Consider the following 24,734-nt stretch of genomic DNA (forward strand, 5'->3'; position numbering starts at 1 on the left):
TAAATTTTTGAGGTAGGGTCTCACTGTGTCGCCCAGGCTGGAGTACAGTGGTTCAATCATGGTTCATTGCAGCCTTGACCTCCCTGGGCTCAAGCCATCCTCCCACCTCAGCCTCCTGAGTAGCTAGGATTACAGGTATGTGCCACCACACCTGGCTAATCTTTGCATTTTTTTGTAGAGTCAAGGTTTTGCCATGTTGCCCAGACTGGTCCTGAACTCCTGAGCTCAAGTGATTTGCCTATTTTGGCCTCCCAAACTTTGGAATTACAGGCGTGAGCCACTGTGCTAGCCTGAAATAATGATCATCTTTTCTTTTCTTTTGGTTTTATGAAACCTAATTATTAGGAGGGTTTCTCCTAATAGAAGTAGACCATCATCAACTTCCAACGTTTGAAATTTTATTTTTTCATTTATATTTGACATTGTTCCAACTAAGATTTTAATTCATTTACAAGATGCATGGAATAAAACGTAAGTTGGAAGCATGTAAGAAAAAAATCACAAACGAAACTATTTCCTAGCATGGCGGCGCTAGGAGTGAAGTTGCTGCTCAGCTTACCTGTGTGAAGTTTTGTGTGGCCTTAAGTTAAGCTCCTACTTCAGTCATTCATTGTATGATGTGGACAAGTTGCCAAACATCTCTAATATTCATATTTGTAGGGTGAAAGGATAAATAATATGTATCTTTAGTGTGTAAACATTACAGGCACTCAGTAAGTAGTTTTGTTTTTTGCAGAAGTTGGGGATAGGAAGACTTGGATTCAAATTCTGACTTTAGCAACAACATTTGCCAACAGATTGATTTTGGCCAAGTTCATAGTAGTATAGCATAGTGTTTATAATACGGATTTTGGAGCCAGAATCTCTGGGTTCAAATAAATACTTGTTCTGCCATTAAGTCCTTAACCTCTTCACCTCAGTTTCAATTATGTAAAATAAAATAACATTTATAATCTAATATTTCATAAGGTTTCTGTCGAGATTGAATACGTTAATAAATTGAAATAGAAGTATCTGATAGCATTTACTAAATGTTTCATTTACTGAATTGTTTCATTTATTCTTTAAAACAACTCATCTTTACTGTTGGAGCTGTTCCTTGTGGCTCAGAGTTGTTAAAAGGAGTAAGTGAAACAATAAAGTACTTAACATAGTGCCTGCCACAAGTAAGATATCAGGTTACTAATTACTATTTTTGTTATGCATTGTCTGAAAATGAGTCACAAAGTTAGTTCTTAGCTTTCAGGTAACTAATAGTGAAGGGAGAAAAGCAACCACTTAAAGAATTTGTAGGCCAGGCAGGGTGGCTTGTACCTGTGATCTTAGCTCTTTGCGAGGCAGAGGCTGACAGATTGCTTGAGCACAGGAGTTCAAGACCAGCCTGGTCAACATGGCAAAACCCCATCTCTACAAAAAAATACAAAAATTTGCAGGACGTGGTGGTGTGGGCCTGTAGTCCCACCTACTTGGGGGGCTGAGGTGGGAGGATCACTTGAGCTCAGAAGGTTGAGGTTGCAGTGAGCCAAGATCGAACTGTTGCATTCCAGCCTGAGTGACCAAGTGAGACCCTGTCTCAAAAAATAAATAAAAAGAATTTATAGTTTCCAAGGTAAAACTAACAAACCCACCTGCTTAGGAAAACACGGCTGATGTGAACATGTTCTGAGAGTACAATTTGTCTTGCCGGTACTCATGAAGAAGACATCTTACTTCATCTTATAAGGATATCTTTAATGTGAGTGGAGTCAAAATAATTTATAAAAGTGGTCTTCGGGGTCTAGATTGATGTGTTCTAGGTATCAGCCTCTGTGAAAATCTGATTTAATTCAGGAATAGACTTTCGAGGTGCTTGCTACAGGAGTGGTCTGACCTTTAGGAATTTCTCTGTGGATGTTGTTTTTCTTCTCTGTGCTTTTGAAATGGCAGTGAGTGAGGCTGGCAGTGATACATGATGCTCCTACTTATACATTCTAGTGATAACTTTCTTCAAGTTCAAGACTGTTAGGTTAGTTTTTGAATATTTCTGCTTAACTTCGTTGAGTTTTAAAGTCATATTTGCAGTTAAAAAATTATTTGTAATTGTGAAATACCAAATCTGAAGTTGTATTTTAATACTCTTTAAGCTATAAAAATCAGTACAATTGTTAATTTTTTCTTGATATTATTTTTGTAGCATATTGTAAACAGTGAGAAATTTGGAATATATCACTTTTATTTACTGTGTTAAATGCTCAATCCCTTCTCCCCACCATGCACACCCACACAAAAAAGATTTCTGGAAAGATGTTATAGGGCAAAGAGTGTGTTAAGAGATGAGCCAGGTGCGTTGGCTCATGCCTATAAATCCCAGCACGTTGGGAGGCCAAGGCAGGTGTATCACTTGAGGTCAGGAGTTCGAGACTAGCCTGGCCAACATGGTGAAACTTCATCTCTACTAAAAATACAAAAATTAGCCGGGTGTGATGGTGGGTATCTGTAAGCAGCAAAGCTAACTTGGAAGGCTGAGGTAGGAGAATCGCTTGAATCCAGGAGGCACACACAGGTTGCAGTTAGCCAAGATCACACCACTGCACTCCAGTCTGGGCAACAGAACAAGCCTGTCTCAAGAAAAAAAGATGAGTAAGAAATCTGACCCAGAGGCTGGCGCAGTGGCTTATGCCTGTAATCCCAGAACTTTTAAGAGGCCGAGGCGACTGGATCGCTTGAGGTCAGAAGTTCGAGATGAACCTGGCCAACTCTACTACAAATACAAAAATTAGCCAGATACGGTGGCATACGCCTGTAGTCCCAGCTATTCAGGTGGCTGAGGCAGGAGAATTGCTTGAACCCAGGAGGTGGATGTTGCAGTGAGCTGAGATCGCACCACTGCCCTCCAGGCTGAATGAGACTGACTCAAAAAAAAAAAAAAAAAAAAAATCTGACCCAGTAAATCCAAAGGATTGTTTTTTTCTCAATTCTAAGAGTATTTTCCAGATAGCCTACTGGGGAATTACTCTTAGAATTGAGGAAAAAACCAACCCTTTGGATTTAAAAGCTAGAAACTCAGCTCTACTGCCAGCAATGTGACCCTCACTCTTAGTGATACTATGATAATTGCCATAGTATTTGTTAGATTCCAGTTAAATAATTGATGTGAGAATATTTTGGCAGGGAAGCCCTCTATAACAACATATATAACTCATGCGAAATGTAGATTTTTTCAAAAGTCAAAGTTTTCATAACTTGATCAAACAAAAGGTTCGGATGAAATGAATGTGGGACATCAGAGTGCCCTAATATTCTTCATTTTAGAAAGGATGGGTTTTCTTTCAAAAGGGAAGCCTTGTCAAGGAAATCTGTGTATGTGATCTTTCCACTAACAGCTGAATTGACTTCGTAATCTACTTTGGCAGTGTAGCTTTCATGTTTGGAATTTATTTAAACCATGTCAGTATTTAAGTCAAAATGATCATAGATATAGCCATATTCTAAAATTTATATGTTCACATAAATAACTGTATACTTACACTATATTGTATATATATCACATTTTCTTTCAGAATTCCAGAAAACATAAGGAAAATTAAAAACAAAGTATATTATTGTATAGAAATGGATATGCTGCAGGTGTTAGGGTTCATTATGACAAATCCTCGTTTACTGTGAATATACTTCTCATTTGAAGGAATGCTTTCAAGTTTTTCAGATTATTACTCACCCTTAGTAATGGTTATCATTACTATGCAGTCTGCTTCATATGTCACTTGTGGCAAATGTTAAATTTTGTCTTTCGCTTCCTGGAAGATTTTAATGTGCCTCCACTAGATACTTGTTGAGATGTTTTTGGTAAACATGAACAGATTTTAATGTTAGCCTAAGAACACCATGAAGAGAACTAAGTGCTTACCAAAAAATTAGCCATGTAATACATATTTCAAAATGAGATGTAGGAGAATACCTCAGACTTGTGAAGTCTGTATTAAACCTGCAGCACTGAACTGCAGGGCGTATGAAATTGAATGTTGAGATGAGAGTCTACTGGTGAGTCTCAGTATTTTACAGATACACATACCTTTAATAATTCTCAAACAAGTTAGGTATAGGCCAGTATACCTAATTTCTATAGGCCAGTATAACCCAAATTCTGTGGGAAAGTTGTTCTAGAAGAGAGGAAGAAACTCCTTGCTAACCAGAGATTTTGGGAATGTTTCTTAGGGTAGAGCAAGTGGGATTTTACTGGGCTTTGAAGAATGGGTTGGGTTTCAAAAGAGAGCTTTGAGAAAAGATGGCATTTAGGCAAGAGGTGCTTGAATAAAAGCTTCACTTCCACTGAAGGTAGTGGAAGGTATATTTGGAGAACAGTTTGGCTGGAATACGAGAACTGTGGGCTGGAGGAATAGCAACTGGGGGCTTGAAGTGGTTTTGGCCTAGCTTGTGGAGGGTTTTGAGTGGCAGTCTGAGAAATCTGGATTTTAGTTTTTTTTTTTTTTCGAGATGGAGTCTCTGTTTCCCAGGCTGGAGTGCAGTGATACGATCTTGGCTCACTGCAACCTCCACCATCCGGGTTCAAGTGATTCTTCTATTTCAGCCTCCCAAGTAGCAGGGACTACAGGCACCTGCCACCATGCCTGGCTAATTTTTGTATTTTTAGTAGAGATGGAGTTTCACCATTGGCCAGACTGGTTTTGAACTCCTGACCTTGTGATCCACCCGCCTTTCCTCCCAAAGTGCTGGGATTATAGGCGTGAGCCACTGCGCCCCACCGGTATATTTTGTTTTTGTATTAAACTTTAATAATATACTGGTTATTAGTCCATTTATGTTTACATTGGTATAAAATATTTGAGAAAAATCAAAGATACTCCATAAGATTTCACTTAGGTAATTCTTTGAGTAGCTTCGAATAGAACTGATGAAAACTTTGGCCTGAAGTATAGCATTTTTTTGTTTGTTTTTTTGAGACAGAGTCTCACTTTGTTGCCCAGGTTGGGGGGTGGGCAGTGGCGCAATATCTCAACTCACTGCAACCTCCACCTCCCAGGCCCAAGCAGTTGGTGCCTCAGCCTCCCGAGTAGCTGGAATTACAGGCATGCGCCACCATGCCTGGCTAATTTGTGTATTTTTAGTAGACATGGGTTCACCATGTTGGCAAGGCTGGTCTCAAACTCCTGGCCTGAAGTGGTCCACCCACCTTGGCCTCCCAAAATGCTTGAATTACGGTGTGGAATTACTGAGAAAGTAATTCTACAACTTTTTTTGGAGACAGACTCTCGTTCTGTTTCTCAGGCTGGAGTGCAGTGGCATGAGCTCGGCTCACTGCAATCTCCGCCTCCTGGATTCAAGTGATTCTCCTGCCTCAGCTTTCCGAACTACAGGCACAGGCCACCAGGGCTGGCTAGTTTTTGTATTTTTGGTAGAGATGAGGTTTTACCATGTTGGTTAGGTTGGTCTCGCACTTTTGACCTCAGGTGATCCACCTGCCTTGGTCTCCCAAAGTGCTGGGAGAAAGTATAGCTTTTTGAGCATCGGTTAATGATGTACTTGTAGAGACAGAACACATGAAACTGAAGAACATTTTATAAAGCAGCACTATATCATTTGCTTTGTCATTCTGGAATTTCTTTTATTTCAGATTCTCTCCCAGGGCCAGTGCTAGCCTACATATATTTGGTACATTCATTCTAGATAGGCAAGAAGTTCAGCAACTTTTGGAGAAGCATTTTCTGTCTTGCGTCTTGCTGTTTGGAAATGTTATAAATGTCAGGTGAGAGTAATTGGGATAATCCTTGCCACCATGCAGACTGGCAGTGTGTTTCAAATGACCCTGAGTGTAGCGTGAGCCACCGCAGAAAGCCATTTCAGGGTCATGCACACTCTTTACCGTTCATGACATGCAGTTTTCAAGGACAGTGAATGCTCAATAACAACAGCAACACCAAAATTTTACTAAATGAAAATAGTTTTTTTGAAAATGCTTTTCGTAATTTTCACAATGTGGCAGATGATTTGATGAATTAATTTTCAAACAAGGTTAATGTCCCCTTATAATCTCTATAGCTAGAACTGGTAACTTTTAATGCAGTTATGTTGCAGAGTAATTTCCTCATATTCATAGTTCATGCATATATAATACACTTTATATATATAGTTATTAGTTCTTTATGATCCTTTCCTTTTCTCCCTTCTCTTTCCCCCCTCCCCCTTTCTTCCTCCCTTTCTTTTTTCCCCTTCCTCCCCTCTTCCTTTCTCTCAATGTATTTTAAAAATTGCCACTTAATATTTAAGATGTGATTACTTAGAAGAATAACTCTCCTTTCCTTAAGGATTAATCAGTTCTTTCAAGTGCTTGGAGCTTTATGTATGAAAAGCATAATATAAATGTGTTGTCAGTATTGTCATAATGGTAATGATTACCACATCAATTTAAACCATCTGTTTTCATCCTAATTTTCTGTTATGTGGTTCTTAGGTTCAGAATTTAACATTACGCAGCCAGAAGTTGGGTGTATTATCTAGCTCACAGAACGGTCCACCAAAAAGCACTAGTCAAACTCAGTCATTGACAATTTGTCATAACAAAACAACAGTGACCAGTTCTAAAATCAGCCAACGAGATCCTTCTCCAGAAAGTAATAAGAAAGGAGAAAGCCCAAGTCTGGAATCACGAAGCACAGCTGTCACCCGGACATCAAGTATTCATCAGTTAATAGCACCAGGTAGGATAAAACTTTTGTTCAAAATAGTTGTATTATTCATTTTCTTAGAGCAAAACAAAGGATGTTCATGACTTGAACAAGAGTGACACCTTTAAAACATTTTAAAATGTGGATTTTATAAATTAAATAATCTTAATATGTAGCTTGAAAAGAGACAAAAAGCCCAAGAGCTAAAATAAATTGTAGCAATGTAATAGGTTTTTAAAATTAAATGATATTTGATTAATATCTGTAAGTGCTGGTCTCTCCATATGTTGATAAAACTTTTTAGCTTTAAAGAAAGATTTGCCTGTAGTTTATTTAATATACTTTAGTGGGATAATTTTTAAAGCTTTAATAAAAAGCAGTATACTATTTTGTTTAAAATTGTTATCATGGGAGAAATTTGTCACTTTGAAGCGTAGGATTATGCATAATTATTTTCCTTATGCTGTTGCCTTTTTCCGTCTTTGATTTCGTCTCTGAGAGGATCATCTCAGGCAGTCAGCTGATCATTGTCATTCTCCTTAAGCTGTGAGTTCTACCTGTGCTGCCTTTACTTGCACCAGATAATCTTGCCTCATTTCCTGTTGAAAATGTTGGGACCATCCAGAGTGAGCTTGCTGTCTCTTCTATTCTTCTCAGAATTTCTCAGAATGAAACTTCCTTTACTTTGAATAAGATAAAGAGTTACATGTATTCTTAAACTCAGCACCATTTGCCCCTGTTGTTGATCCCACCTTTTTTTTTTGATACCTCTCCTGACCTTCTTTAGTCCGTAATTGTTACAACATCTTTTATCTTCTCATGCTAGATGGTTTCCTCTGCTTCTCAGCTATAATTAGGTCTCCCTTATTCTTAATGGATCTGTGTGTTTTTTTAAATCACTATAACTATAGTGTTTTTTAAAACACTATAACTTTGTGTGTGTGTGTGTGTGTGTGTGTGTGTGTGTGTGTGTGTTGCACTGGGCTAGACACATAAATGGTTTCATTTAAAAAAAAAAAAAAGAGTAGGCGGGTGGATCACTTGAGGTCAGGAGTTTGAGACCAGTCTGGCCATTGTGGCAAAACCCTGTCTCTACTAAAAATACAAAAATTAGTGGGACATAGTGGTGTGCACCTGTAGTCCCAGCTACTTGAGAGGTTGAGGTATGAGAATTGCTTGAACCTAGGAGGTGGAGATTGCAGTGAGACCAGATCGCACCACTGCACTCCTGCCTGGGCAACAGAGCCAGACTCTGTTTCAAAACAAACAAGCAAACAAACTTTCTTGGTTCCAGCAACCTCATTGGGGATGTACTCTTCTTCTGTCCTTTTATAATGCTGCTTTACTTTTCAAGATCTTTTTTTCTTTTTTTTTACACTTAGATGTAAGTGTAAAATATTTCACTTAAACTTATTTTCCACTTTTCATGTTTCCTCTGTGTTAATATTGCCAGCATTCTCTACATCACTGAATTTCAAAATTGTGGAATTGTTTGATTACCCTAGTTGGAAATTTCTCCTTACTCTGAAATTTTATAGCATTCTATGGTCCCTTCTGGTTCTTTGTCTTTTTATAGTTATTTATATACTAGATCTTAGCTTCTCTGCTACACAGTACGGTCCTTGAGGGTAGGATAATAACATTGAGCATTTATGTATGTGTGAGGTACTATGCTAGTACTTTACATTGATTAACTCTTTAATCCTTTTTTAGATTCACCTTTACATCCTTCTATCTTGACAGCACTAAGTTGTACCTTATATGTACTTACCTATATTAGGTGGGCAGTACATATTTGTTGGATTAATAGTTCTTTTTTCCCCATTTGGATTTTAGGAATTACAGCAGTCTTTCTTATTGGTACTAATTAGATATCACTATGCTTAGAATTGTTAAATTTGAATCTTACATAAGTAGGCTTTGATATAATGTGTAAATTAATAAATCTATTCATAGTACAGTTAGATGCGAATTCTTTTTTTTTTTTTTTTTCTTTAAACTGCTGTGTGCCAGGCTCTGCTCTCTGTATGGCTTAAAAGCTAGGTTTTTACACTACTATACAAGAGTATTGTCAGTCTCAAGCCAGCATCCAGCCAGTTTTGACAGTCAGTATGGAGCAGCAGTGACCCACAGTGCTTAGAATGACTCTGCTCAGGGACAATTTCTAGTGATTACCTCAGTTTTTATAAATTACAGTGAAGGGTAGGTTAATTTCTTTCCGAAGAGAATGTTACTTTCAGAGAAAGCTTGGAACTCTTTGAAGGTTAGTTCAAGCAAGGAGACCTACTTTTGGATTTTTTAGTCCCTCTTAACTCTCAGTACCTGGTTCTGAATTGCAACTTACTCTTCCATCTTTCATTAATAGTGTGATAATGTGTTTATAGTTTGCCTTCCTCTGATGATCAATATCTTATATAAGTATGGAGGAAACCAGTAGGCCAAAACCACCAGAGTCTCAGGTCAAATTAATTTTAAATTCAGATCTTACATGTATTACTCAAACTCTTGTTGTTTAGAAACAAAACCACACAGAAAATCCTAAACTACTTAAAAGTTTCTTAAGCCTTATACTGAAGTTATTCAAAGCCATTCATATCTTCTATTAAGGCTACAGCTATATTTTTTCACCTTTTTAGTTTTTCTGCTTTTATTGATAAGTTAATCTGAAGCTAAGATATTTTGAGAGATTCTAAATTGATAATTTGTCCTCAATTAAAAAATGCTCCTTCAGGTCATTTTAAATGTAAAAAAAATCTACTTTTATTCAAATGTAGTGTAGTCTAATTATTATTATAATGGACATGGTTATTGTTATATGTATTTTTAGGGTGCTAAAGTAACTTGGTTTTATCATTTCTTTTTGAAGATGGAGTTTCCACTTGATACTTTGTAAATTCTGTTTTTAATATGTAAAATAAGGTCAACCTTTAAGTGTCTGGAAATAATTATGGACTGTATTAGAGCTAAAGTTTTTAAATTAGTTTTGAGAACTTTTGTGAAACTAGTCTAACTGGAAAAAATATATACTGTGTTTTGTAGATATTGTGTGGTGAGAAAGTCCTGTATTAATTAATCCGCTCCAGCTGCTGTAACAAAATACCATAGACTGTGGCTTAAAGAGCAGAAATGAATTTTCTCACAGTCCTGGAGGCTGGAAAACCCAAGATCAAGGTCTAGCAGTGTTCAGTTTCTGGTGAGGGCTCACTTCCTGGCTTGCAGATGTCCTCACATGGTCTTTCCTTTGAGTGTGTGGAGGGTGGAGGCAGCAGAAGCTCTCTGATGTCTTTTCTTAAAAGGATACCAACCATGTCATGTCTACCACCCTTATGACCTCATTTAACCTTTATTACTTCCTCCCATCTACAAATACACATTGGGAATTAAAGCTTCAGCATATGAATTTTGTCCCACATTCAGTCTATAACAGGGCCCTAGACTCAGTTAGGATCATAGACTCTTTTAGACCTAATGCTGTGCTTAATAGCCAGATGATTTCAGGCAAGTCATTTCACTCTTCAGAGTTTCTTCATTGGTAATATGTTGGATTGGCATGGTACCCTATCAGAATTTCTTCATCTGTAGTATGTTGGATTGGCATAGTACCCTGTCAACTTCATGGGGTTGTTGTAGTTACTGAATGAAATAATATGTCTTATTATAAATAATAGAGTTATATATGTGTGAGAGATGATGTCAACCATTAATTCTCTGAATATAAAGCCACTGTGACAATAAGATGTCTTTTAAAATCACAGAAATTAACCAACTAGGACTTTTTTTCCAGAGTACTAGGCCTTTTCTTTTACAGAGTTGCTGCTTCACATATCCTCATAATTATTCTATAATATATGTGCTTATCAATTGGACTTATGGAGTAATATAAAATAAACACACTTTGATTTCTGATACAGAAAATTGTAATTTAGATGAAAGGATAGATTGCTAATCTATTGAATTGTCACAGCTCTAGGATATAAAAAGATTCCTTACTTGCTTAACTTACAAGAGCACAGAAATAATTGTTATTCTTTTTCTTTTTCTTTTTTTTTTTTGAGATGGAGTCTCGCTCTGATGCCTAAGCCCATGTGATCTTGGCTCACTGCAACCTCCACCTCCTGAGTTCAAGAGCTATATGAATTTTAATATAGCATTTTTATGATTTTGAAGTTATCTTTATATATGTTATATGTTATACCTGAGTAGTAGCTGTGTTACAGGTGTGTGTTACCATGCCTGGCTAATTTTTGTATTTTTAGTAGAGAAGGGGGTTTCACTATGTTGGCCTTGAACTCCTGACCTTAGGTGATCCTCCTGCCTCAGCCTCCCAGAGTGCTGGGATTACAGGCATGAGCCATCACGTCTAGCCAGAATTGCTATTCTAGTATGTATAATATCCATGGTATTTTAAGAGTATGGTAAATTTAAATTAAAACTTTACTTAAAAAGTGAATTAAAGTGGGCCTTTGCTAGTATGCTTGCAAAAAAAATCTATTATCTAGGCCGGGTGTGGTGGCTCACGCCTGTAATCCCAGCACTTTGGGAGGCCGAGGCGGGTGGATCACAAGGTCAAGAGATTGAGACTATCCTGGTCAACATGGTAAAACCCCCTCTCTACTAAAAATACAAAAAATTAGCTGGGCGTAGTGGCGCGTGCCTGTAATCCAAGCTACTCAGGAGGCTGAGGCAGGAGAATTGCCTGAACCCAGGAGGCGGAGGTTGCGGTGAGCCAAGATCGCACCATTGCACTCCAGCCTGGGTAACGAGCGAAACTGTCTCAAAAAGAAAAATCTATTATTTGTAAGAGGGAGATAATAATACCCATCTATACCACAGACATTTTGTAAGTATGAATGAGAGACCTGTGAAAGCCCTTTGAGCCCCTTGGGTGAAGGGCACTCTATAGAAATCTAAGATTTTCTTAATTCACCCTTTGTGAATACTCTATAACATGAGTCTCTATCAGCGCAGTTTTAAAGGTCTGACACAAAATTTTTAGTCTTAGCGTGAAGTACTAGCCTAGATATTATATGAAAATTATTTTGTTGACTTGATATCCTTTTTTTAGTAATTAGTGGATATTTATTGAACTTTCTAAATGCCTCTTGTTTGGATGTTAATCAGAGGTTAGTTTCTTTAAAGGATTCTAAAAATTTTAAATAATAACCAAATGTAAAAATGTTTCTTTAAAAAGTTGTTGGAAGTTTTTATAAAATTATTGTCACAAATGTAGCTGAACACAAAAAATAGATGTAAGGTATAATATAGTTTTTCCCCTAATATTCCAAGATTAGGAAAAAAAAATTGCCCTGTCTTTAAATCTGTGTTAAATGTGTGTAATTTTTGCATGATATTAACATTAAGTGATTGTTTCAGTTTATCTTCTTGTGAACTCAGTTTCCATTCTTAGGGAGAATTTCACCAGTGTCTCCCTTTTTATAAACATGTGCCACCAGTTTACAGAAAAGGCATGATGATGGGGGAGCTCCCTACTGTGCTGTTTCTTACATATATTTATTCCTGTTGAGAGTGGCTTCTTCGTGGAGGAAACCTGATACTGTCACATCAGTTGTTGAAGGGTTTTTTTGGTGAGGGAAAAGGGTTAACAAAATCCCTTATTTAGGTAGCATGGGCTTCTGATTGTCTCATTCTCTGCAAGCAAAACTAGTGTTTTTCTAGGTTTAGAATGGACCCTAAATTTCAGTTAGTTACGGTGATTATTTAACTGTGCTACATGATTCACACATGTCTTTTGCTTAATCACATTAAATTATTATACAAAACATTTTCTCTTCTGGGACAGATGATGTTCCTTTCATCTCAGCTCAAAAATGGAAACTCATTTGGGAAGCTTTATAAGTAATTACCTTGACTATTAGTTGGAAACATGTTTAGATGTGGACTAGAAAGGATGATATCTTCATTTTATGAATTTTAATATAGCATTTTAATGATTTTGAAGTAATCTTTATTATACTTGTTCTATGATGATACTCTTTTCCTGCAAAGAAGAAATTCAAATGTATAAACTATGCTAAAAGTTAATGTAGATATTCAGATTACCTATAAAATATAGGAACAAATCGTGTAGATTCAGATTATTCAAATTGAGGTAGTTTTCTTTTAGAGCTTACCACAATTCAGTGCATTTTATGAAATTGTATAGTTTTCCAAGGAAAACCTGTTTGTTGTTAAATTTTCAGGCTGGACACAGTGGCTTACGCCTGTTATCCCAGCACCCTGGGAGGCTGAGTTAGGTGGATCACTTGAGGTCAGGTTTCAGGACCAGCCTGGCGAACATGATAAAACCCCATCTCTACTAAAAATACAAAAATTAGCCAGGTGTGGTAGCGGGCACCTGTAATCCCAACTACTCAAGAGGCAAAGACAGGAGAATCTCTTGAACCAGGGAGGTGGAGGTTGCAGTGAGTTGAGATCGTGCCACAGCACTCCAGCCTGGGTAATAAGAGCAAGACTGTCTCAAAAAAAGAAAAAGACATTTTTTCAAATTACTCATGTCTGGAAAACTTGTAATAGAATTATGATTATGATCTTCTGATATGAACACTTTTTCCTTTAGATTTATTTAAAAATTTTTATATGTTTGAAATCAATACTAATTGTCATTTTTTTCTCTCACAGCTTCATATTCTCCAATTCAGCCTCATTCTCTAATAAAACATCAGCAGATTCCTCTTCATTCACCACCTTCCAAAGTTTCCCATCATCAGCTGATATTACAACAGCAGCAACAGCAAATTCAGCCAATCACACTTCAGAATCCAACTCAAGACCCACCCCCATCCCAGCACTGTATACCACTCCAGAACCATGGCCTTCCTCCAGCTCCCAGTAATGCCCAGTCACAGCATTGTTCACCAATTCAGAGTCATCCCCCTCCTTTAACAGTGTCTCCTAACCAGTCACAATCAACACAGCAGTCTGTAGTGGTGTCTCCTCCACCACCTCATTCACCAAGTCAGTCTCCTACTATAATTATTCATCCACAAGCACTTATTCAGCCACACCCTCTTGTGTCATCAGCTCTCCAGCCAGGGCCAAATTTGCAGCAGTCCACTACTAATCAGGTGCAACCTACAGCACAGTTGAATCTTCCATCTCATCTTCCACTTCCAGCTTCCCCTGTTGTACACATTGGCCCAGTTCAACAGTCTGCCTTGGTATCCCCAGGCCAGCAAATTGTCTCTCCATCACACCAGCAATATTCAACCCTGCAGTCCTCTCCAATCCCAATTGCAAGTCCTCCACAGATGTCGACATCTCCTCCAGCTCAGATTCCACCACTGCCCTTGCAGTCTATGCAGTCTTTACAAGTGCAGCCTGAAATTCTGTCCCAGGGCCAGGTTTTGGTGCAGAATGCTTTGGTGTCAGAAGAGGAGCTTCCAGCTGCAGAAGCTTTGGTCCAGTTGCCGTTTCAGACTCTTCCTCCTCCACAGACTGTTGCGGTAAACCTACAAGTGCAACCACCAGCACCTGTTGATCCACCAGTGGTAAGCCCTTGGAAGCTCTTTGACTTTCTTGCTGAACTGAAAGTAAAAACTTTTTTTCCCACACTGTATTTTATTGCAAGATCTAAATGCCTGTGAACTAAAAAAGCTTAAAATTTCCATATGTCAGTGTTCTGACAAACATGCTGTATGGACAAAAAAAAAATGCCATTGTTTGTTTAGTATGGTTGCATGCTTTATAATTTGTGATGGTAATTAAAGTCCCTCGTTAATTTTATTACTATTTAAACAAATCCATCTGCTATCTTTACAGAGTTGATTTTTTTTCCCCAAGGGAATGCATTTGAACCAGTGTCATCTGCACAAAGTTTTTTCTCTTAAGGTGATTATCCTTCATAGATCCCTTCTGTTGGCTTGTATGTTCTCAAAACGTATGATTTATCTAGCCTAACCCTTTTGGTTTTATGCATTCTGAAGTCCTGAACCTTTGGGGATTTTGTTTCAAGTTGGGGTATGCTTATGTGATGTAGTTTTTTGGTAAAATTTACTTTGAAGTTGAAATTTTGTAAAAAAATTTTATTCTAGGAGAGAATCCAGCTTTGCCAAAAATTTCACTGTAGGCCATCTTATAGAATTATTAAACTTACAGTTTTTTATTTATACTAAGGGAAAATAATATACTTAAAATGTTTCTCACTTAAAAAGCTCAAAAATCTTGGTGGATGAATTTAATACTGAGGATGAAAAAGTCCATTTAGAGGAGTAAAAGTTTTGAATAATTGAGATTGTAGTGGGATTTTTAAGAATAAACCTCTAAAAACAATTACTTCTTGCCTAGAAAGAAAATTATCTTGAAAAATACTTTTCTTTAAACATTCTCTAAAAGACATTTTAAGATTTATAAAATAAAACTGAAATAAAGGTCTCTAATTGTTTAGTCAGAACGGTCAAGTTCATAATTTGTTAACTGAGAAGAATTTTCCTAAAGGGAGGTTTTGAATTACATTTCGTTGAAGAGATTTTATCACCTAAAAGCTAGTAAACGTTCAGAAAGGAGTTTCAAAGTATTTTTTATACTTGTTTTTTTGTTTTTATACTTGGATTATCCTCGTTGTTCTTTTAATGCAAAAGCATTTTGGTTTTCATGATACAAATGTATAGATATTTGTATTCTTGTCATTCTAACTGATCTTGATAGGCACAAAGAGATTGAATTCTATTTTCTATAAATTTTTATTAAAAACAGAACTTGGCTGGGTGTGGTGATTCACGCCTGTAATCCCAACACTTTGGGAGGCCAAGGTGGGCAGATCACCTGAGCTCAGGGAGTTTGACACCAGCCTGGCAAACATGGCGAAACCCTGTCTGTCTCCACAAAAAAATATAAAAATTACCTGGGCATGGTGGCCATGCCTGTAATCCCAGCTACTTGGGAGGCTGAGGCAGGTGAATCGCTTGAACCTGGAAGGCAGAGGTTTCATTGAGCTGAGACTGTGGCCTGAGAGACCGAGCAAGATTCTGTCTCAAAAAAAAAGGGAAAGCAAAATTTTTTTTAAGTTTATCATTCAGTTATCATGTATATATTTTCTTTCAGTCGATTTTTGGAGGAGTTTACAATGGCTATTGTTACAAAAACACATGTTTAGGAAGTATATAGCACCTTTACAAATTTTTTTTAATATAAATTACTTTCTCACTACCTAGTTCAGTGATTTTGTTTTTAACTAGTAAAAAATATGGCAGTTTCCAGGCAGGGCATAATAGAAAAGAAAAAAATACCATTTAAAAATAAAAACAAAAACAGGTAAAAAAAAAAAAAAAACTTCTGTATAGTCCTTATATTTTTTCAATTGTTTATATTAGGGGAAGCTTTGGAGGAACAAATTGGGGACAGAAATATAAGGCTGGGCATGGTGCCTCATGCCTATAATTCCAGCACTTTGGGAGGGCGAGGCAGGTGGATCACCTGAGGTCAGGAGTTCGAGACCAGTCTGACCAACATGGAGAAACACCATCTCTACAAAAAATACAAAATTTAGCTGGTCATGGTGGCTAATGCCTGTAATCTCATCAACTTGAAAAGCTGAGGCACAAGAATGGCTTGAACCCAGGAGGCAGAGGTTATGCTCTCTCTCGCTTGCGTGTGCACGTGCTCCCTGTCTGTCTGTCTGTCTGTCTGTCTCTCTCTCTTTCCATATATATGTGTATATATATATGTGTGTGTGTATATATATGCATACACATATATATATGTATGGTATTAGCATAATGCTTTAAAAACTAAAGCCAAAAATATTTTGTTGCTTCATGCACTTCTACTTTAAAACATTTTTGGAAGTTTAAAAAATGATTTAATAACTTTCTCTGCTATCAGTGATATGGTTATTATGCTTACTATGGATGTTTCCATGTTACCTTTCTAAATATTTTTTAATCTTTTACCTTTCTTTGCGTAATATAGCTCTTTTTATTAAACTTTCTTTTTTAGCTTTGACCAAATGTGTTATTTTTTTTTCCATGAAAACACATTTATTTCTTCACAGTACTTTTCTGGTTCTTTCAAATACTTAAAGGTAGAAAGATATATTTTTTAAGAGACGTGGACATTTGAAAGATAAGGGGGAATTTTCAAAGTAAATCAGTATGTTTTTAAAGATACTTAACGAAGTTTTTTTATTGACATTTGGATATAAGTATGTTGAGGGTAGATAATTTAGAACTAATAAACAAATATTCCTCAGTTTATTTAGGAAAGGGAAACAGATGGAATATTGGAGTTTATTGAGGTAAGTTTGGCAGTCTTTGTTATTTTTAGAATAGTTACAGTTAAGAGCTAAACAGTAATTGTGATGTGCAGTTTCCTAATGATCTTGTGAGTGAGCAAAGCCTCCACTTTGCTTTTTTCAACATTTTTGTTGTTGCATTTAGATTTGTTTATGCTTACTGTGCCAGATGTCTGTGACAGATTTGTTTTTGCGTACTTCTTTTATTCATGCACTTATTTCGCCTTTATATGAGAGTTCTGGAAGTACGTATAGTTAGCTTTAAGTATAATGAGTGAAAAATACTTTACAGTATTTGATGGATTATTTCAAAATACGCCATTTGTGTTAATGGCTCTTTTCATCCTTTAAACTCTTCTGTTTTTTAAAAAATCAGAATTCTATGTGTGATTAAGCTTTGATTTCTTAAGATACTCTAGCAGATGTTTGGATAATATGTTACTGTATTGGGATTAAAGAGAGTTTCAGCATTTTAAGCAAAGATCACATTCTTTGGAAGAAAAGTACTAGCTATTATACTGAAGGAACGCTACATAGATAAAATTGAACTGGTTGATAAAACCATACTTGTATCATTATCTCTGAATTAACATCCCTGCCACTCAGGCAAATTAAAGTATTCACCATGATAGCACTAACCCTTGGGGACTAGAAGATTTTTTTTCTTAACCCCCAGACACTTTTTAGAATGATTTTACCTATATTGGGCATTATCATCATTTAAAACAAGCCGTTATTGTCATGAACAGATTTAGCAGGTGTAATTGTTGCTCCAAACGATAACAAATGACTGCTTTGACTTCTGAGATTCAGGCATGAGGCAAGGAGTCTCTCTTAGTGAACTGGTTTCCAGATGCAGGGTTGTGAGCAAATAACTTTAAAAAGTATCGCCTACTTTGCAGCTGATTCAGACCACAGTTCTGAATTTTATATTTGGTATGGTATTATATTTGATAAAAAATTATCCAGTAGCAGTATCATTTTTAAGTTGTACAAAAGAAAAGATGTTTTATTCTTAGTGGAGCCTTAGAAAGATTTTTTTATTTTTGACTATCACCTATTGTTCCTTTATAGCTTACTGTTATATCCTTATAGATGAAACTTTATTGCCGCTTTTATAACACATAGGTTTTGCTGGTTTCAGAAATCCTGATCACTTTTATATATAATTTTATATACTTTAAAACATCAAACTTTTAAAATAGTTTGATTTAAATTGTATACAATATTGGATGTCACTGAAAGGTTTCTTGTGAACGTTGAAAGTTTTTTTGTTTATTAGTTAACATTTATGGGGCTAGGTGCAGTGGCTCATACCTGTAATCCCAGCACTTTGAGAGGCCAAGGCAGGAGGATCACTTGAGCCCAGGAGTTTGAGACCTCAACTCTGCAAAAAACATTTTTAAATTAGCTGGGTGTGTTGGTGAACACTTGTGGTTCCAGCCACTCAGGAGGCTGAGCCTGGGAGGTCAAGGCTGCATTGAGCCGTGATGGAGCTGGATTACAAGTGTGAGCCACTGCACCTGGCCCCATTTTCCTTCTTAAGTATCATTACAGTCGGCTAACAAGGTGGTTAAGTTATAGACTTAAAAATTTTCTCCCGTAAGTATGGAATGATATAAAAAAAATAATGTGTCAAATAGTTTAGGGGGTGTGTGTGTGTTTTCAAGGAAAGATATTTTCTGTTTATGTATCACTTTATAAAAGATTGATTAGATTCTTGAGTAGAATAGAAAAGGAGAGATATAGTTGCATATCTTTTTTGTAGATTCTCAGATGTTACTTTTTATAACTTAATCTTTAAATCGCATAATAATAAGAGTCTGGGATAGAATCCTGCATGTCCTAATATGTATCATTGTGGGAATTTACTTAGTGTGCCTGTGAAAAATGTTAGTATTTGTTTTAATTTATGACAATTAGAAGTTAACAAAAACAGTTAAATTCCCCCAATCTTTATTTTATTTGTATTTTTGAATTATCAAAATTAAAACTATATCTAGACTTGGCTGTCATCTTTTTGGAAACTAGTGATTTTTGGCCTAGATTCTGATCCACAGTTTGCTTTCAGTCAGGTATTATCAAGAAATAAGAAAAACTTCATTTGAGCAATTTTGAAGTTTTCCTTTCAGTCAGAGTAGTCATTTTTGCTTTGTTTTTAAATTTAATACACAGAATTTAATTTCCTGAAATTAACAACACCTGATTAAATTTGGTTTTGGAAACATTTTAAGGCAGTGTGGTTTGTCATTGCAGGTTTATCAAGTAGAAGATGTATGTGAAGAAGAAATGCCGGAAGAGTCAGATGAATGTGTCCGGATGGATAGAACCCCACCACCACCCACTTTGTCTCCAGCAGCTATAACTGTGGGGAGAGGAGAAGATTTGACTTCTGAACATCCTTTGTTAGGTGAGAAAATAACAAACTTTGTGGAAATTTTTCTATTTGATAAATGTTAATAATAGGAAAAGTTGATTTTCTTTTCTCTCCCCTTCTGTCCCCTCTTTTTGTAGCTGAGACCACAGGTGCATACCCCTATACCTGGCTAAGTTTTTATTTCTTATAGAGACAAGGTCTTACTATGTTGCTTAGACTGGTCTTAAACTGCTGGCCAATAGTAATTCTCCTGCCTTGGCCTTGCAGAGTGTCGGGATTGCAGGTGTGAACCACTGCACCCAGCCTGTTTTTTCACTAGACATGATCTTAAACTAATTTGTTAGGGTAGTTAATTCTAACAATATACAGATTTGAATTTAAGATTTTTTTTGAGACAGCGTCTCACTCTGTCGTCCATACTGGAGTATGGCACAATCATAGCTCATTGGAGCCCCTATCTCCTGGGCTCAAGTGATTCAGAAGACCCAAATAGCTAGGTCTACAGGAACCTGCCAGCACACTTGGCTAAGTTTTTATTTTTGTAGAGATAGGGTCTCACTCTGTTGCCCAGGTTTGTCTCAAACTCCTGGATACAAGTGATCCTCTTGCCTCTGCTTCCCAAAGCGCTGGGATTACAGGTATGAGCTACCATGCCCAGCCTGGAAAATTCTTTAATAGCAGGGAAGTTCAATAGCTTATAAATTGTTCTATATCATCCAAATGAAAACCTATCATTTCAGGCTTCTAATTTTAGTGGTTTTTACAGACATGTTTCATATACTCTTTTCACATTTATGTATCAGGCTATTTCTAGATTAAAAATTAGAATAAATGAAAATTCTTTCAAAAGATTTAAATTAGACTTTACAAAAATCATGAAGTATTCTAAGTCATATGTGATATTTGTCACAATGGTTTGTGATTCAGACTGAGTAAATACTTTTAAAAGTGTTTAATATTTATGGTACTTAAGTTAAACCTCACTAAATTTTTACAAGAGATATGGATTAAAGAAAAGTCTTAGCTGGGCTTGTCGGCGCATGCCTGGAGTCTCAGCTTCGTGAGAGGCCAAGGTAAGACGATCACTTGAGCCCTGGAGTTTGAGTTCGGCCTGTACAACAGAGCGACACTCTTGTCTCTTGAAAAAATGTTCTTGTTCTTAACCATTCAAATTCTTATTCACTACTTCAGTGGTGTTTATAAGTTCAAATGAATCACCTGTATGTGCCTCTTTACAAAGCTACTGTGTATCCTAGATATTTTACTAAACGTAAGTGTTTCATGTTAGTTTTTAAGATTTATGAATGTTAGGATTAGAAGTTGGCACACTGCTCACTGTTCATATCTTTTCTGCTGCTTATTTTCTTTTCTTTTTTTTTTTTTTTTTTTTTATTTTAAGAGACAGGGTCTCACTATGTTACCCAGGCTGGCCTCTAACTCCTGGGTTCATGTAATCCTCCTGCCTCAGCCCCCTGAATAGCTAGCTTGTACTATAGGTGCTTTCCATGCACAGCTTGCTGCTTATTTTTATATGGTTCAAGCTAAGGATGGCTTTTACATTTCTGAATGATTGAAAGCAGTCAAAAGAGTAATAGTTCATGTCATGAAAATGTATGTAAAATTCAAATTTTATTCTCCCTAAAGTTCTGCTGGGTGTGGTGGCTCATACCTGTAATTCCAGCACTTTGGAAGGCCAAGGCAGGCAGATCACCTGAGGTCAGGAGTTCGAGACCAGCATCACTAACATGGAGAAACCCTGTCTCTACTAAAAAATATAAAAATTGGCTGTCCATGGTGGTGCTTTCCTGTAATCCCAGCTACTAAGGAGGCGAAGGCAGGAGAATCACTTGAACCCAGGAGGCAGAAGTTGCTGTGAGCAGAGATCGTGCCATTGCACTCCAGCCTGGGCAACAAGAGTGAAACTCTTGTCTCAATCAGTTAATCAATAAAGTTCTCTGAAACATAGCCACACACTCATTTGTTTAGATATTATTTATGGCTGCTTTTTCCTAACCCCAAAGTTGAGTAATTATAGAAACCACATGGCCATTTATGGAAAGGTTTTTGACCCCTGATCTGAATAATACTAATCTTGGTTCTGGCTTTGTTGTATGTATTCTGTTCTATTGATTATCTCATGGCCCTCATGATCATTTTCAGTTAAGAAGGACTACTACAACAGGCATGGAAACAAATTGTTGTGGAACACTGACCCTGTCTGCAGTCTAGGCAACCCTTGCCCTCTTCTTTCTTCAGCGTGCCTCATCCCCTTCCCTTCTTTTCTCTCAAGCTTTTATTCTTATTACTAATACAACTCTTTAGAGAGCATAGAAGGGGAAATTTAATTTTCTTTTAATTTTTCCACCCTTGAAAAGTAGAAAAACATTTAGTCAATAAACTTATATAAATTTAAGATGAGTTTTATATTACTGCCTTTTTTTTTTTTTTTTCCCTGTAGATGGAGTCTGGCTCTGTTGCCCAGGCTGGAGCAGTGTCATGATCATGGCTCACTGCAACTTCTGCCTCAGCCTCCAGAGTAGCTGGGATTACAGGCACTAGTTTTTTTTTTCTTTCTTTTCTTTTTTTTTTGGTTTACAGGCACTAATTTTTGTATTTTAGTAGAGACAGGGTTTCGCCATGTTGGCCAGGTGGGTCTCGAGCGCCTGACCTCAGGTGGTCCGCCTACGTTGGCCTCCCAAAGTGCTGGGATTACAGAGGTGAGCCACTGCGCCCAGCCTATTACTGCATTTTTATTCAAAATTGTATTTCAAAAGATGTAAGAAAGTTTAACTATGTTATCAAATCTTTGTGGTTTACACTGAAATGGATTTATGTTGCTGCAGATTTCCTGGAGTTTTGATTTAAAGGCAGAAATGTAAGTTTTATTGGTAATCTGTCATAGGATTAGAGTTACCAAAAAAAATGTAAGTTTTATTAAATAGTAAACTTACATTATGGTTGTGATTTAATTACAAAATAAACATTACTAATAGCACTTGAAGGAAGTTTAAACATTTCTGAAGTATTGGAACACAAGAGTATCTTTCCATGTTTTCCTCAGGAAGGTAGTCTGAGATCCTGTCAAGCACATCTCTCTGGCTAAATTGTCAAAGTACAATGTAGACTTTTGAATCTTCCTGGAATTTACTTTATACTTATTACTCCTCTGTAATATTGGAGGGGGAACTAAAGGACAGGCTGATTTTTTTTTTTTTTTTTTTTTTTTTTAACAATACCTCTCGTCAAATCTTGAAATAAACTAACTTGCAGAAATAGACTTGTTTCCATCCAGATCAGTTGTTATAAATCTTTAAAATTCTTTGAAAGTGAAAAGCATCTCTACAAAAAGGTAGAAAAATCTCACATCTCTTGTTCAGTAAATGATATTGAGAATAGACAGATCTGTGGCAAAATCTTACCAGTTAGAACTTGGTTTTCTCTCACACTTCTCTTAAATCTAGAGGGTGTAATAATTGTGTTTCTTTTCTGTTGTAATACATGAATGTTTCTCATGTTTTTGATTTTTACAACTTATGTAAATAACTATTACCATCTTCAAAAAGTCAGTAATTTACAGCTCTGTTTTGAATAAAATTTAGGACTGTAAGTTTGGTACATTCATACATATGATCTTGATATTAATTAGAATATACCCAAGCATTATTTCTTGAACAAACCAAGTTATACTTAATGCAGCTTTATATTTTAAAAGTAACAAAGTATCTCTTATCTCTAAATCTGTAAGGGACATTAAAATTTTAATTTAGGTTTCAGTTCTCTATAGATTAATTTTTTCCTTTCTACAGAAAGAGTCCTTTCAGTTCCACTTCAGAATTTTTAATCTTTTATCCTTTGTCCCCTAGAAGTATATGTGTAGATTTGGTATGTGAGATAGGATTGTTGTGAAGTTCTTCAGTTTGATAATACATTTGTACAGTTGTGTATTTGTTCCTACAAACCAGTAAATTAACATTTTCTGGTGATTTTCTTTCTTTTTTTTTTTTTAGCTTTTTGTAGATAGCGTGACAGGTTTTCCAGTACAGTTTGTTTTGGTGGGTTATTTGGTGAAACTAGGTTAATTTATGGATATAAGTGCTGTGAAGGCTGGACATGGAGGCTCATACCTGTAATCTCAGCACTTTGAGTGGTTAAGGCAAGAGGATCACTTGAGTCTAGGAGTTCCAGACCAGTTGGGCAGCAAAGTGAGACCCCAGCTTCACACAAAAAAAAACATTTAAAAAAATTAACCAGGCATGGTGGCATGCACCTATAGTCCCAGCTACTCAGGAGGCTGAGACAGGAGAATCACCTGAGTCTGGGAAGTTGAGGCTGCAGTGAGCCTTGATCATGCCATTGGACTCCAGCTTGGGTGACAAGGACACTGTCTCCAAAAAAAAACCCAAAAAAAACAAAAAACTACTTATTCTGTGGATTTCATGACTCCATTTCGTTTAAGCATACTTTGAAAGTACTCCACTGCCCCACCTATACCATTTGGAATATATAAATAGGAACATAGGGGATTTAATACCTTAAAATTAAAAAAACATCAAAACAAAACCAAACAACCATTTTTATTTGTAAGTTTATATCTTAAAACATTTTCATGTCTTATGGGAACAATTTCATTTTTTGAGATGGAGTTGCCCAGGCTACAGTGCAGTGGCACAATCTCGGCTCACTGCAACGTCTGCCTCCTGGGTTTAAACAATTCTGACTCAGCCTCCCAAGTAGCTGGGATTACAAGGCATGCACCAAGGGATTACAAGGCCTGCTAATTTGGTTTTTTTTTTTTTTTTTTTTTTTTAAGTAGAGGTGGGTTTCACCATGTTGGCCCAGGCTGGTCTTGAACTCCTGACCTGAGCCTCCCAAAGTGCTAGGATTATAGGTGTCATCCATTGCACCTGGCCAGTTTGTTAAAGGTTTGAATAATAAGTTCCCTCTTCGAGCAAGTTACCCTCTTCTGTAAAGTGGAAATAACAGTAGCTTCTACCTTAGAACAGTTTTTGGAAGTACCAGTATTAACTATTGTTGTTATTGTTTATTCTTGAATTCTCTCTCATATTTTGCTTGGGCAAAATGCTAAAAAAATTTTTAAATGACTTTGGTTTTTTTTAGAGCATGTGGAATTACCTGCTGTGGCATCAGTCAGTGCTTCAGTAATTAAATCTCCATCAGATCCCTCACATGTTTCTGTTCCACCACCTCCATTGTTACTTCCAGCTGCCACCACAAGGAGTAACAGTACATCTATGCACAGTAGCATTCCCAGTACAGAGAACAAGCCTCCACAGGCTATTGTTAAACCACAGATCCTAACCCATGTTATTGAAGGCTTTGTGATTCAGGAGGGATTGGAGCCATTTCCTGTAAGTAGCAAGCATATTTCTGTGTGCATTTATAATTTATATAACATTATTTTAAAAATTATATAGTACTGTTTTCT

The 24,734-nt window shown here is 36.6% G+C and overlaps 1 protein-coding gene across 32 annotated transcripts in view; it reads left to right on the top strand.

Annotated features, from left to right (window-relative positions):
* Nucleotides 1-24,734, top strand: part of PHC3 (polyhomeotic homolog 3) — an 89,214-nt gene that overhangs the window by 42,489 nt on the left and 21,991 nt on the right. For 17 of the 32 annotated variants that reach the window (XR_013528413.1, XR_013528418.1, XR_013528415.1 and 14 more), the window contains 4 exons: nucleotides 6,449-6,695; nucleotides 13,302-14,170; nucleotides 19,168-19,321; nucleotides 24,407-24,657. Coding sequence is in view for 18 of the 32 variants with exons in the window: in XM_078353854.1 (XP_078209980.1) it covers nucleotides 6,449-6,695; nucleotides 13,302-14,170; nucleotides 19,168-19,321; nucleotides 24,407-24,657 (1,521 nt within the window). In the remaining 14 variants the exon portion in view is untranslated. Of the gene's footprint in view, nucleotides 1-6,448; nucleotides 6,696-13,301; nucleotides 14,171-14,462; nucleotides 14,511-19,167; nucleotides 19,322-24,406; nucleotides 24,658-24,734 lie in introns of all 32 variants that reach the window. The other 15 variants (XR_013528421.1, XR_614698.5, XR_614697.5 and 12 more) reach the window with 1 other exon arrangement.

This window comes from Callithrix jacchus, chromosome 17, assembly GCF_049354715.1.
Source record: "Callithrix jacchus isolate 240 chromosome 17, calJac240_pri, whole genome shotgun sequence".
NCBI classification, from domain to species: domain Eukaryota; kingdom Metazoa; phylum Chordata; class Mammalia; order Primates; family Cebidae; genus Callithrix; species Callithrix jacchus.